The sequence below is a fragment of the Haplochromis burtoni genome, unplaced genomic scaffold, assembly GCF_018398535.1.
Source record: "Haplochromis burtoni strain Fernald_Lab_line unplaced genomic scaffold, NCSU_Asbu1 Contig_468, whole genome shotgun sequence".
Classification (NCBI taxonomy): domain Eukaryota; kingdom Metazoa; phylum Chordata; class Actinopteri; order Cichliformes; family Cichlidae; genus Haplochromis; species Haplochromis burtoni.
In genome coordinates, this window is record NW_024582829.1 from 75215 (window position 1) to 90164 (window position 14950).

Sequence of the window (14950 nt, forward strand, 5' to 3'; positions counted from 1 at the left end):
AAAACAAGGACAGATGTGTCCATAAAGGGAGGAAGCTGCAGGGAATCTCTCTCGTCTTTAGGATGGTTATAATCCATTTATCTCTCTCTTGTTCCCAATTCAGTGTGGCGCTGACTTTTAGTGACGGTCAAACTCATCAGTTAGAAAAATGGACGTTTAAAAGAAGCTTAAAGGCCACATGTGATGAATAAACTTTTCCAGTTCTAGTGGCTGCTAATGGTTTTTGCAGTCTTTGCATGACAGGGAGACAGGTTAACATGACATGGTTATGAAATCCAAACCAAACAAACAAAAGCACAAGGCTGTAACACTTCCCTTATAAACTCAAGTATGGACTAACGGCTAAAATGTTGATATAAAATGTGCACGAGCAATTAAAGTTCAATTATGTGGTGTGGATTGTTTATCTTTTGACCAAAGGCACCACCAAGTATGATTTTCACTGCCTGAGAGTGCAGAATTACCACAATACATCTGCAGGAATGTTGACATGGCTGCTGATTACCACCAATGACTCGGTGATTGCTTTGCCAGGTGTTGGGATTTCTGGCGGTCTGGACCTCACTTGCTGGCGTGCTCTTCTGCTTTGGAACAAATACTCCCTGGGCTTCGATGTTTTGAGATGTGGCCAGTCGATTTCACTCATATTTGAAATTGTTTAACCATGAATGATGTTGCTACTACTGGTGACACATTATATTTTGTATTTATGCCACATGTTTTCTTACCGAACTTCAATTTTTGTTCGTTTTATGAGAAAAATAAGTGGAAAGTTGAGTTGTTTTATTGGTAAAGAAACCGATTAATTAAGAGATCAATTATTAGAGGAAGATCTGAGAATGACAGATGACAGGTGTGTACCTGTGAACATGTCTTGGCCCAATGCAGGAGAATGGCCATCTTTGCCATTGTAGAGGTGCTGCGTAGAGGTGGAGCTCTGGAGGTGCTGCATGGACAGACAGTCGCTCAGGACATCCTGCTCCAGGTGAGGGCAGGGCCGAAGCTGAGAAAAATAAGCAACGATAAGAATAAACTTCAAATGTTTACAAGAAATGATGATGAGTCATTTAAATGGAGAGAACTCCATCTGGTCTGCAAGATTACTCAATCGAAGAACAAGACGACTTCAGTTTGGCCTGTTCGTGGCTTGGACCTCGTGTGTGTGAGAGCGTTCGCTTCATCTTTTTGCAATAATGTGATTGTAATGTTGATCTGAAACAGTAAATCAGCAAATGAGAATAGAATTGTCAGTCAGGGGGAACCGGGGGAAAGATCATATGTTCTTTTTTGAGTCATGCGTTGGCCTTAGACATAATTGGTATGAACTCAGAGCCAATGTGAGATTGCTCCCGTTTCTTTCCCTGCCAACTTTAATGGGGGCAACTGAAGACACATTTCAGCGAGATCACACGGCACAAAGATAAAATTCAAACCAAATGAAACCTGTGTCAGTTGACAAAATGAGACATCTGCCGTATGGATCGGTGAAATAGCTGAACTCTGTTGTATACATTACTGGATTTCTATGTAATAAAACATTATAGCTGCTGAGGTACACACAGGACTTCTTTACTGTCACCAGGAGGTTTAACTTTAAAAATGCCAAGATGTAAAAAGAGAGAATAGGATAGTATAGCTGACTATCTGATGTAGGCACAAAAACAGACTTCAGACTCCAGTGTATAAAGCAAATATGGCCACCGAGAAATAAGACACTGACTAGAGAACAGTGGAGTCGACCTACGATCCTACTGGCATCTGCTTATACACCGTTACAGAGACAAGGATCAATGACAACCAGTTACTGTTAACCTCATCCTCTATTCAACACAACATTTACTGACAAGTTAAAGGAGAGTGATGGCAACGGTCCTGGTGAAGAATCCACTGCTGCAGGAGCTTCATAAACTAAACTGATATTTACATAGTGCTTTTCGGATTATATGGGCCAAAACACTTTACACAACAGGAGAAATGCTTTTTCTGCACATACAACATTTTATGTATTACACAAACACACCAATAACTTCCTCAGGGTCAACCTGGGGTTTTGGTTGAGCAGGCAACCACATGCTGTAAGGCCAGAAAGCAGCCGCCAGGGTTCGAGTCCAACCCGCAGCCCTTTGCTGTGTGTCTTCCCCCCCCTCTCTCGCTCTTTTGTGTCCATCTCCACTGTCACTGTCCAATAAAGGCAAAAGCCCCCACCGACACACACACACATGGGGGGTTTAGGATCTTTGGTTTGGGGAAGAGCAGAGGTTAGAACCACTGACCTTCTAATTATTCTTATTAACCACACAGGCTAACAGTACAGGCTCAGACCTGCTTTGCAGAATAAAAGGGATGCTTTTTTTAAAAATGACTTTTTGGTGTATTTTGATGTTGCAGATTTTGTCACATCCATGACGTGAATCTCCCACACTGTATAATCTGCACTGGTCACTCCACTGTATTGATATTTATGTTTAGAAAAAGTGCAATACTGTAACAACTGCCACAAAAAACAAAAACTGTTGTACTGTTTAGTTTGTACTGCTGCTCGTTCCTGTGCAATATCTGTGTGTACATATATTTATATATACACGCATATACATATATTTAGTCAGTTAACTGAAAATCTCTTTTCTTTTACTACACCTTATTAATATTTTGCTCTTACTATTTTTCTATTTATTTTTTATTATTTTATTTTATTACATTTTTTTCTACTGTACCATTCTGCTGAGTGATTGTCTGCTGCTCGTCAAATACATTTCATTGCGATGTTGACCCCGTGCTAACTTGCATATGACAAATAAAACTGAAAACTGAAAACACTTCACCAAAGATCTGGGGACCGAGCGAGCACAGTGATGATCTGAGCTTTGGGACATGGCGTGCTATCCTGCAGCCACCAGGAGATGGGCACACTCTGTGATGGGAATGATCAGAAACGATACTCAGGCTGTGGTGACTGAATTTTGGTCACTTGGTACTAAAGTGTGACAAGAAAACACCCCCCACATCATTAAAACACCATCAGCCTGAATGGCTGGTACAAGGCAGGAAGGAGCAATGCCAAATTCTTAATGTTTTATCTGAATGCAGAAAGGGACACTCATCAGACTAGGCAACGTTTTTCTAATCTCTTGTTGGCCAACTTTGGTGAGCCTGCACAATTTGTAACCTGAAGTTTTTCTCTGACAGGAGCGGTACCTCACGTGGTCTTCTGCTGCTGTCGACCATCAACTGTGTTGTAACGAGTGGTTATTTGAGTCACTCTTGCCTTCCTATCAGCTCAAAGCAGTCTAGTTATTGTCATTTGACCTCTTGCATCAACAGAGAACTGCGGTTCAGTGGACATTCTCTCTTTGTAGAGCGTTCTCTGTAGAGATGGTTGTGTTTGAAAATCTGCTGAATCGACGGCACTGCTAGTTGATTCAGCTACTTAACAGTGAAACTTGTAATAGTAAAACTAATCTCTACAGTTTGTGCAGAGCAACACTTTTTAAATGAAAAATTTGTATTTTATGTTTATACTTGGCCAACATCTATTATAAGCAGGCTTAGTTTAAACCAAAGAGCAGCTGGTGCAACTCTTAAACATTTGAATCCAATATGCCAGTTTCTTTCATCATTAAATGTATATCAAGTTTGTGTTTTTGTAATCGTGCTGAGATAATAACTATGCTGACTAATACATATTTTTCAGTGGAGTGTATAATAATAATAATAATAATAATAATAATGAGTGATAACTTCATGATGCCAAGAGGCATAAAACCCTGGCAGTGTTGCTGTGGACCCTCTGAACGACTGAAGTCAAGTGTCGGTACTCGATTTGCAGGCAAGGACAAAGTCATCCAAGATTTTCTTTTATTTTCCAACATCACTGCAACCCTCTCAGTCTGTTTGTCCATCTGTCTGAGTTCTGATATTGTGGTCAGTTTGTGGGTGGAACCCTTGTTCAGCAGCAGTATCATCCCATCTACTCGACTCTCAGATTATTCCCTCAGAGTTCATTCAGAGCAGTAAGTGAACAGATTATTTTATCTGTGGCTTGTATCTTTTAAGATTCTGGCTTTGCTGAAAAGTCAAATCACAAGTGATTTAACTCCTCCCTAAAAAAGCTAAACCTAACAGCTTTACAGCTGGCATTTTCCATGTTTTGATTTCACATTTAGATGCCGTAAATCAGTAAATGTGTCCTTGTGGGGATTCTTAAGACAGCCCTGCAAAGCATTCATTGCAAGTAATTGGGGCTCTGCTTTCTCCACAGCGACACTCTTAAAGTTTTTTTTTCCTGCTTTGGGCCAAATCCAAGAGTGGAGTAAGAGCGTTTGTTTGACATTTGTCCATAACATCTGGCCACTGGGGTATTCTGCACTACAGCTTATTAACAATGCTACAAGCACACATGTGTTTCCCTTTACGACACTAAGCAAAGAAACACATCATCCAGCCTGCCACTATCCAGCCCTTTACACAACAATGGGCCCTTTCTCTCTCTTATTTACCCACTTTCAGTTAGGGAAAGAATGGGCTTTTGACCACAAGCATGATGAAATGTGGTCAAACCTGATCTATTGTTGGGGAAATGATTCTAAAGATACTCCACTACACAGCTAAATGCTTCAAAACCCCTCAGTTAGAGCAACTTGATGGATCTGCAGATAATGTGACCTAAGAAAGAACAAATCTTGTTAAAGTTGCAGCTCTACCCGAATGACCCGAATAAGGTCATGCAGGAAACTAGCTGCAGAAAAAGATCAGCTTGAGCTGCAAAATTTCATTTCATTTTTTATTTATTTCACACTTGGTTCAACAGTTTCAACATTTTATCCTTTCATACACACAAACCAGGCTTTCCCTTGATATAACACGGCAACCATGAGTGAAAAGGAGAAGGAAGAAGAAAATATTCTTATTAAACCCTGCCCCCCCATCTACATTTCAACTAGTGGGCACCATTAACCAATGAACACGTGAGCATTTATCAGACCAAACAGCTAATACCTCAGCACATAATAACAAGGAGAAAATAAATAAATAAAATAAGGAGTTAGCTCGAATTTATTGCGTATTCTTCATATTGATTTATCGTTTTAAACATGTAACACTTTTTAAAACAATGTAAAACTCTTAAGATTATAATGAAATCAAATCAAATCACTTTTATTGTCACATCACATGTGCAGGTACACTGGTACAGCACATGCGAGTGAAATTCTTGTGTGCGAGCTTCACAAGCAACAGAGTTGTGCAAAAATACAATAACGTAAAACAAGCAAAATATAAGAATGGCTACATCTGAGACTAATAAATATATGTACAATATATAATAGTATATGCATTACTGGATGTGTATACTAAATATGTTTTTCTACGTGTGTGTGTGTGTATACATATTTTAGAAATTAAATAGAGTAAGCAATAAAATAAAATATATAAAATATACAGAGGTTGGTAGTTGGATATTGTGCAAAACAGTGGCATTAATGGACAGTATGTAGTGCATAATGTTGAAGTTCCAGTAGTGAAGCTGAGGTGTCTATGACGTGTTCAGCAGTCTGATGGCCTGGAGGAAGAAGCTGTCTCTCAGTCTGCTGGTACGGGACCGGATGCTGCAGAACCTCCTTCCTGATGGAAGCAGTCTGAATGCAGGTTCTGCAGCATCCGGTCCTGAAGAGAGTTCCACAGTCGTATACCCGTAACCGTGGTCCCAGCGAGCTGATGCTTAAAATGATATTTCCTTCAGCTGTCCTCACCTCCCAAACACAGGTAATATATTATTTTTAGCCTTAAACATAATTAATAATGTCCGTAGTTTCACTAAACCTTCTACTTTCAATAGTTTCGATTTTATAAACAATTTATTTAAGAATAAATGAACCATGCTGCAGCAGTTTTTAAGTTTTAAGTGTCCACTGGCTTTAATTTGCTACTTAAAAATGAAGAAAACAACAAATGTCAGCGGTAACAGCTGACATACTTTTGGTTCCTCTATGATGTTTCTTTTTAAACCTCTGACTACACACAGGTGTTTTGTCCTGTTTCTCACTCTAGCAGAGAGTGTCTTACCTTCCTACGCACCTGTTGCTCTTTGGCTGAGTGGATCTTGACGTGTTTGCGTAGGGAGCTGGGATCCGTGTAGCGCTTGGTACAACCGGAGATCTGACATGCATACGGTTTCTGGGAGGAGGGAGGAAATATTTCTGTTCAGTTATCAGAGCAAAATGTATAAATGTAGCTTTTCTAATAACAGAGACACAGAATAATATAAGCAGCTAAAAAAGAAAATTGTAAAGGAAAGGAGAAAAATGAACATGCAGTAAATATGAAACTTATGTAAGTAAAGGCAAAGATAAAGTCCTACCTTTCGGCTGAGAAAGACACATAATGTGAGGTAAAAGGAAGACCAGACAAAGGATGAAAAGAAAAGACAATCAGTTGACAAAAATTTGAATACCACAACATCTCTTTGGTTATTAGTTTTTCAGGGTTTAAAGCATCGTATTTCACTTGCAGTTGCACTCACTCAGCAATGAAACCCATCTCTCTTGCTACTGACAGCACCGATACTGCATGATTAATAATGTATAAAGACTTAAAGACAAACACTATAATATATCAGCGCAAGAAATACACTCACTGGCCACTTCATTAGGTACCGCTCGTTAATGTAAATGTCTAATCAGCCAATCACACGGCAGCAACATATAGACGTGTTCAAGACAACCTGCTGAAGTTCAAACTGAGTATTTCAGAAACTGCTGATCTACGGACATTTTCCTGCACAACCATCTCTACGGTTTACATAGAACGGCCTGAAAACAGAAAACATTCAATAAGACACAGAAATGCCTTTTTGATGCAAGAAGGTAACAGTAACTGAAGAAGAACATCTATGAATGCAGATCACGTAAAACCCTGAATAAGATTGGCTGAAGCTGCAGAAGACCACACAAGGTGCCCATCAGCAAGAACGAGAACAGGAAACTACGACCTCACTGCAACATTTTGAAGGTAGGGTCAGGATTGGTGTGAGCAACCTGAAAGCATGAATCCTTCATGCCTTTATCAACAGTTCAAGCTGGTTGGTGCTGCTGTTAAAGTGTGGGGATGTTTTCTGGGCACATGTATAAATGACACAGCCTATCTAATTATTGCTATCATGTATATAACAATATTCATGGACCAAAATCTCTGAATTATGTTTCCAGTACTCGAGTTTTATGCCATGAAGAATTAGGTAGTCCAACCCTGTATTAGAAGGCGTACCTAATAAAGTGGCTAGTGAGTGTATAAATGATCTTATTCAACCATGTTGAGGAGTATTCTTAATAATGAAGCATTTATGTGATTATGCACACTGGATACACCGTGATGGAGTACACCACTTTCATTTCACATTTTTCTAATTAAAATGAAGGATGGTGATAGAGATTTTTTTACTTTTTACATTCAGTAAGATAAGTTTTACAGACTTTATTATCTCTGCACTTTAACGTTTTCTCTAAGTAACCTGTTGTCATCCCAAAGTGCTTATAATGCCACTCATCTCTGTTTGTTTTGCCAAGAAACCGACTCGATACAGCGCAGAGCCCCGGCTTTAAAAGAAAAATAAAAGAGTGAAGTAAAACTTCTGTGTAGGATAAATATAATTAAGCTTTAAAATGATTTTCCTCCTCAGTGTTTCTGGCAGCGCAGCCGACTGGGCAGCACAGTGAAAGCCATCGTGGGGTGTTAATGTGAGGCCATAAGCATCGGGGTCCCAGATTAGCTGTATCGTTTGGACTACTGTGGAAAGAGTGTGCAGTGGAAGAAAATCCCACACTGACAGAATAACACAACGTCTGCATTAACATTTCTACTCTTACTACTTGATAATTTACTGTTACATATAGAAAAGTATTGGTGCACGGCCAGTTCAGTGAAAACAGGGGGAAACATTCTGGTTGCAAAAATACTGCTAAAATTACTTTCTCTGGGAAGAAAATCAAGGGTGACACTGCCTGACCACTGCTACTCTTTTTCTAACCGCTCAGCATTACCAGTGTTCAGTCATTGGAGTAACGGCGTTACTTTTTTCAGTAACGAGTAATCTAACTAATTTCTATTCCAATCGTTACAACGCTGTTACCGTTACTAACAAGAAAATGCGGAGCATTCACTACTTTCCAACAAACAGACGGTTGAAGCGGTGTTCAGTTTACCGCGTCTTGTATCAGTTGCACAGAAGTAGCTGTAAGTCATCTGGGCGCTGCAGCTTTAAGCAGCTGCGCGCTCACGCGGATCACTTTCTGCCCGACGATCACTTTTTGGCACAACACCTGAATTTAGTTTTCCTATTTATTTCTAAACAATTAAATTTTAATAAATGGACTGGTACTGACAATCAAATCAAGCACTCATAGCTTATAAGTCTTATTCGGTCAGTCAGACACATTCATGCAGTACTTTTGATGCTTTGGAGGCAACTCTTGGTTCTTACTCCAAAATAATAATAATAATAATAATAATAATAATAATAATAATGATGGATTGCATTTATATAGCGCTTTTCAAGGCACTCAAAGCGCTTTTGCAATTCCACTATTCATTCACTCTCACATTCACACACTGGTGGAGGCAGCTACAGTTGCAGCCACAGCTGCCCTGGGGCAGACTGACAGAAGCGAGGCTGCCATATCGCGCCATCGGCTAAACCGATAAAAATACAGACTAGAGGAACAAAAATTGACCCACTGAGCTTTAGCATTGTAGGCTCTACCATGTAAGCCACAGCTGCCCCCTTTATAAAGGGACTTAGGTCCATTATATACAAATTTGAAATACTCCTTCAAATAACTACTCAATAATACGCACGCTTACACACCTTGAACTCAGAAATGTAATCAGAAATAAAAATGGTGCAGAAAACCATCAACGTGCATGAAAAGCAGTGGTGCATACTTGTGTATGCTTGGTAGGGAATGGTGGTGATCTGTAATGGTGCAAAGCAGAATATTTGCATCTAAAATAGGATATAGTATAAGTAGAACATAGAAATACATTAAAAATTACACAAAATTCAAGTAAATGAGTACTTAATTACAGTCGCGCTCTCACCCGATGGTGTTGGGCACTGTACGATTAAAAGTGCTCTAGTCCAGCGTTTTATTGGGAGGCACATATTGAGCTGGTTGTTTCAAATCAGATTTAAGTAATCTTTCAAACGCAGACTGTAGATTCAGATGTCAGAAAAAAATTATTGGGATTCGATTTATTGACTTAAAGGGGAAAAAGTAAAAAATCTCTCCCTTGCAGAGGAAACCCAACGTACTTAAGAATATAATTTGAGCTCAACAACTTCTTTACTCCCTAGCTGTGCTGGCATACGGATGGTGATAAAGTGGGTGGTAAATTGGTGGGGCTACTGAGACATGACGAGTGGCAGCAATGGCTGACTCAACCTTTCCTTCTCGCTCCACGGGTCAGAGAAACAGACAAAGCTCTGTCTGAGCCTGCAGTCCCAATCCAAGCCTGTTATGGCACAAGCTGCAACTTGGCCAAATGACACTGATCGTTTAATGATCTGTGGCATGTCACTGCAAGAGGAAAGTGGGTGAGAATGCCACACGGCTCACTGACTGACAGCAAGTTAAAGTCTAACACTGTCATGATGTGGAAATAGGCATTTGAATGTTGTAAAATCAGAGCAGGGATACCGCACGATACGCACACTCACGCACACACCGAGGGGACGTTCAAAAAGTCACGTTTATTGTTGGCAGCCGTAGTCTGTGTTTGGTTGTGTATGATCATGGAGACGCCTACTATAGCAGGAACTAAAACAAAGGTGGTTTGGATTACTCTGTCAAGTGTTTACATGTCTGAACGTGGGCAGAAAATACCAAATGAAATGAAATGAATGAAACTATACAGCGATGTATTATTGAAAGTTCAAAGATCAGTGTGGGTGCTAAGTAGAGGGCAACAGAAGTCGCCTCTGCCCACCTTCACACTCCTGCCAAACAGTCTTTTACATTTTTTTTGTCCTTTTTTTAAAGCATCCTGATCCATCCTGACATTGAGGCTGATGTGATGCAATTGCAGCACGGTATCCAGATAAGTTCCTCAAACTAATCCCGAAATGGATTTCAAAGAAAGTGAATGACGACATATGCAGACATCAGTAGTTCAGATTAAACACTCTGGTGAAACACTGGGAGGGGGGAGGTGAGAGAGCAGAGGCTTGGATTCTGACCGTGTCCAGGTGAGTGCGCTGATGCTTGGCCCGATCGCTGGAGTTGCTGAAAGCTTTCTGGCAGCCAGGGTGCTGGCACAGGTACGGCTTCTCTCCTGTGTGGCTCCTCAGGTGGATCTTCAGATTCTCCAGACGAGAAAACGCTTTGTTACAGCCCTCGAACTGTGGAGGAGGGGAGACAGAGATTAGAGCACAAAGGCAACCACACTTTGGCAGGTATGCACAGGACCACACAGGAAAAATAAGCAAAAAGCCCACATGCATGCACACAAAAGAATTTAAATCAATCAGTGTAAAGCTGGCAAACGTTAGAACCGTGTGGGTTGTGTATATGTGTGTGCATGTGACTCCGAGATAAGTTGTTCCAATCTTTCCTTCAGTCTCATAATTACTCACACAGATGGAGCTCACTGTAAACGATATATTAACTAGCTATGGAAAAGAAATTAAATACTTAAAGAAAACCTTTTACGCTGTTACGGTGGGAGATGCTCAGATTAAACACGAGGATAGCAACTTGTGATTCACAAGCTCAGGCTTCAAACCTTTCGGTTACAAGGGTCAGCCAATCAGAAGAAAGTTGGCTTAAATGCAACTTTGCAAACAATTTGTTTTGCACTAAGACTCAATACCAGAGAAATAAAGATTATGTTGAACTCACTCGTGCAAAGCCACTCTAGTAAAGCAGAGAATAAAAGATGGACCTGGGAATTAGCAGAAACTGTCCACTTTAATAATGTGGGTGGTATAAGTGCGAGCATTTTTTTTCCATGGCTATTATGTTGCAGATCCAAAGACCTTTGTTGAAAAGCACATCCACTTGAAAAACAGCCGCATTCATGGCAGTGCTCTTGTCTCGAGGCTGCCATCTAAATTGCCGGGAAACTGGAGTGTGCCGTACAGCAGCAGTTAATGGGCTGTAATGCATAGCATGAGATAAGTGTGCTGCTGTGTATAGTTCATTAGACTGACAAGTGACAGTGACTGTAAACAAGCTCATAGCCGACCCAGCTTGGCTCATTTGATCCCGACCACTCTGCCAATGAACACCACAGATTTGTTAACATGTGAATGATTCATGAAGCTTCTCGCATATCCGCTTCTGCTCTTAAGGAGAAAACACAGCAGGCTGGTGGAAAGGGCAGTCCCCATCAAAGCCCCCCTACAGTGGATGCTGTGTAAAGAGTCACAAAGTCTACTGGTGCACAGTAGAAAAGGAAGTTCAGCTCACTGGTACCTTTTTCTATTTACTTGTACGTACCCTTATGCACTTAGCTATCACTCGGTATAAAAGCAAAAGCTGTGTCAGGACTCTTCTTCTGAACAGTCATTTTTCTGTCACCCAGTGAGGGCTTCATTCAAACCATGTCAAGAAAATAAAATTTAAAACACTCAGAGTGAGCCAGGAAAGCATCCACTCTGGTCAAAATATGACTATAAAATTCTTAAACCATAAATTTTATACAAAGTCTCATACAGGAAACAATTTTTCCACTCAAAACCAGTTTTGGAAGCGGCCTGAATGGATCTCAACCAAAATAAAACTGCAGCTCCAAGGCTGTTATAGGGGTGTTGTGGCCTTTCCGCTGTATCCATTGTACGCTGACCTTTAGCGAAGCCTCCTGACAACAGGTCAGGTTACAGCTAAGGAGAGAGTGACACCATTTTTCTAACGGTCCTTCAGCTACATCTAGACTCAATACTCATCCCTGGTCTTCTTCATTCACTCGCACAGTGCAGGCAGGACCTTCTATTCACTGAGGCTCCATTTAATATAGGCGAAACCTAAGCCTGACATGGTAGAGCCGTTTTGGGTGACCATGCTGATCTGCAGGTTTATGCATGTGACTGAGCAGCTCAGTAAGAGAGTCCTAATCTGCCCAATTATGGCTACTCAATGCATAGCTCCTCATAAAGTTTGTAAGACCTTTGGGTGGATGACTATGGAACAAAAGCTTCCTTTCACCTTAATAAGTTGCATTTTTCCACTTGATTTCCATCATAATTTGCAAAATAAAAATGAGACTGACTAAAAAATACTGAAAGTTGGTAAAAAAGAAAGAAAGATGGGACTATTAATGCCTTAAAATTGTATTTCCTCACCAAACTGTAGCTGGATATTGGTGGCACTATGATACCTGAGAAACAGTTTCTCATCAGTTTTCAACAATCAGCAATTAAAATGTATTGAAGTTTGAAATGAAGCATTTCCAGCCAAGGTCTGCATAATCTGTACTCGTCTCATTGTGCTGTAAATGGATAAAACTGAGGCCCTCAGGTTAAGTCAACACGTGCCAAAGGGCCCATAAACAAATTCATTCAGTCAAGCTGCAAACTCTGGTTTAAAAATGCAGCTGATAAACCGTCAACGTCTGCGCTTCCTTGTAAGGCCACCTCCAGCTGGATTCAAATGTGACTCAAAGTTCATAGATTCAACTTTACAGCAGAAGTAAACAAGTTCATATGTTTGTTCAATTCTTTGACAAACATGAAGGAAGGATACTGGCTTTCATTTGGTGAGTTAAAACTAGAACATCCATGACGTAGTAGTTCATCCGGCTCTTGTACCATTCACAACTCACAGGTTAACGTCCATAAAACAACACATATGTGCTTGACTTGAACACAGTTTGTGTGAAGACCCATTTGGCGATCATTGTGTGCAAGTTTAATTCAATTCGGACCTTTCTAAAGACGGAGTACTGACTCTTGTGAATTCAGGATGGATGGACCGTTGCCACAGAATGAGCTTATCGGCACTTCAGCCAGATCCATAAAGGTGAGGCTACTTTACACTCCATGGATGCACCTCACAGCCAAATGTGCTCTAGTTAGCTGATACAGCCACTTTTGGCACGGAAAAATTAAAATGATGTAAAACAATTGTAAAATGATAATACAAACATCTCTGTCAGCACGGTAGCATGTCATGACGATGATATAGAGCTTCTTTAATAGTATGGAAGTTGTTTGGCTACAAGAGGCTAGATCTCCAACAAAGCACAGTAATAACATATGGAAGAAAACTGTTACTGACAAAGGTGGAAACAACAAAACTTGAAGCAAAAACACACCGTCGAGTACAGCCGGGCTGTGACGGCTGGAAAGGAGGAGATGCTAGCAGCTGCTGATGTGCAACCCAAAAGTAAACAAATGACTCAAGAAAGGTCTCGCAGGAGACTCGCTGGTTGCACTCCATATGACAGGAAGGTTATTGATGCAATTACATGGAGCTAACAGAGGGCTTTAAGCAGCTGAATCAAATGTTCGACCCCAGACAACATCCCAGGAATTTTTCAGTTTCCATTTTTTATTATGTGACAATATTGTACAGGTTTCTGAAGCGTAACAAGGTGGTGACTGTTAGCGTGTTAAGCAGTTATGCTGCACTTTTACTTAATTTCCAGGGAAAAACACCACCTGGGCTACGTTCGTGTTTACCTTTGACTCATCCTGTGTCACGACTATTGTACTGTATTGCTGCTGCTGGCACCTTGACAGATTCACACTTCGAATGAGGTCGTCTATCATCAGCAGTTCATTGGAAAAAAGAAGGATAGAAAATGCCCTTTGCACTAATAAATGCTGCTGCCTGCAAGCCAGTAGAGTATTTTTCAGCATTTTTCTTGTTATTTTCATACATACCAGTATTGCAAATTTCCTACAACTTTGAGGCTATATTGCTCTCCCCTAACAGCCATAATGCTAAAATCGAGGCTTCAATATCTTTTATTTCCAGCATATAAATAAACTTGTTTCAAGTTCTTCATAATTTATCCCTGACTGCTGAGCTTCGATTGGGTAAAGATAAGCTTGTAAAGCTGAGATGCTATCAAAGTAAGCATAAAGAAATGCAGAAAATTTGCAGCACGATCACAGCTAAACGTCTGCTTGCCAGACTGAAATGAAAGATGAGGAAAAATATTCACAATTCCTCAACACTACACAAACACATGCTGTCTGGGGTTCAGCATTTAGCTATAAAAATGTCTTAAAGAGTTCACATCATACAATGCTGTAACGCGGGAAAACATTATTCTCGAGTCATACCAGGCAAATGTTTTGGATGAAAACAAGAGAGGCAGCAACGGTGGGAAAAGTTAATAAAATCTGTGCGAATGAACATCCACGCTGCCGTACCACTCGTGACAGACAAGGTCTCTGCTTACTGCTGAAACACGGCGCCGGGCGTTCGAGTTCGGAAAACAAAAATGGCTATTATTGATGTGCCAAAAGTTTATTTATGTATAAGGGAATAATCACTCTTTCACTCCTTTTTTTCTGCAATATAAATTTGAGGCTGAATTATAGTTAGGGGTCCGCTGGGGAAACCGTGTTAATCGTGTAAAGCACATTATTACTGCGGGATCACCACTTGCAGTTTGCATGGAGACGGCCAGAGCATGAGGTTTTCCTGCCTGCTGAGAAACCAACAGGCACTGTCACCTCTAGGCATGAGTTTGTACCAGAAACCCTGCATGAAAACGTTGTGCTAAAGTAAGACGTTAAAGCGTGGCCGATCTACGGGTCCAAATGATCCCTGTCGGCTTCATTTCATTTGGTGTTTAAATGAAATACATGTATACTGCTTGTGTTGAATGTCCAAGGGGATTAAAAGTGTTCACGTGGACAGATTTGGTCTTATCGTGGCTATTTTATATGTCATGCTGTGTGTTTTCATTTCCAACTGAAGATATATTGTACATCAGTGGGGTCCTGCAT

At 40.5% G+C, this 14950-nt stretch overlaps 1 protein-coding gene across 5 annotated transcripts in view; it reads right to left on the bottom strand.

Moving 5' to 3' along the window:
- Positions 1 to 14950, bottom strand: part of LOC102303521 (zinc finger protein GLIS1) — an 81998-nt gene that overhangs the window by 14093 nt on the left and 52955 nt on the right. For 2 of the 5 annotated variants that reach the window (XR_006052927.1, XM_042213688.1), the window contains exons 5-8: positions 10229 to 10390; positions 6356 to 6362; positions 6073 to 6171; positions 862 to 1003 (exon numbers count right to left, since the gene is read on the bottom strand). Coding sequence is in view for 4 of the 5 variants with exons in the window: in XM_042213688.1 (XP_042069622.1) it covers positions 862 to 1003; positions 6073 to 6171; positions 6356 to 6362; positions 10229 to 10390 (410 nt within the window). In the remaining variant the exon portion in view is untranslated. Of the gene's footprint in view, positions 1 to 861; positions 1004 to 6060; positions 6172 to 6355; positions 6363 to 10228; positions 10391 to 14950 lie in introns of all 5 variants that reach the window. The other 3 variants (XM_005946481.2, XM_014341409.2, XM_042213687.1) reach the window with 2 other exon arrangements.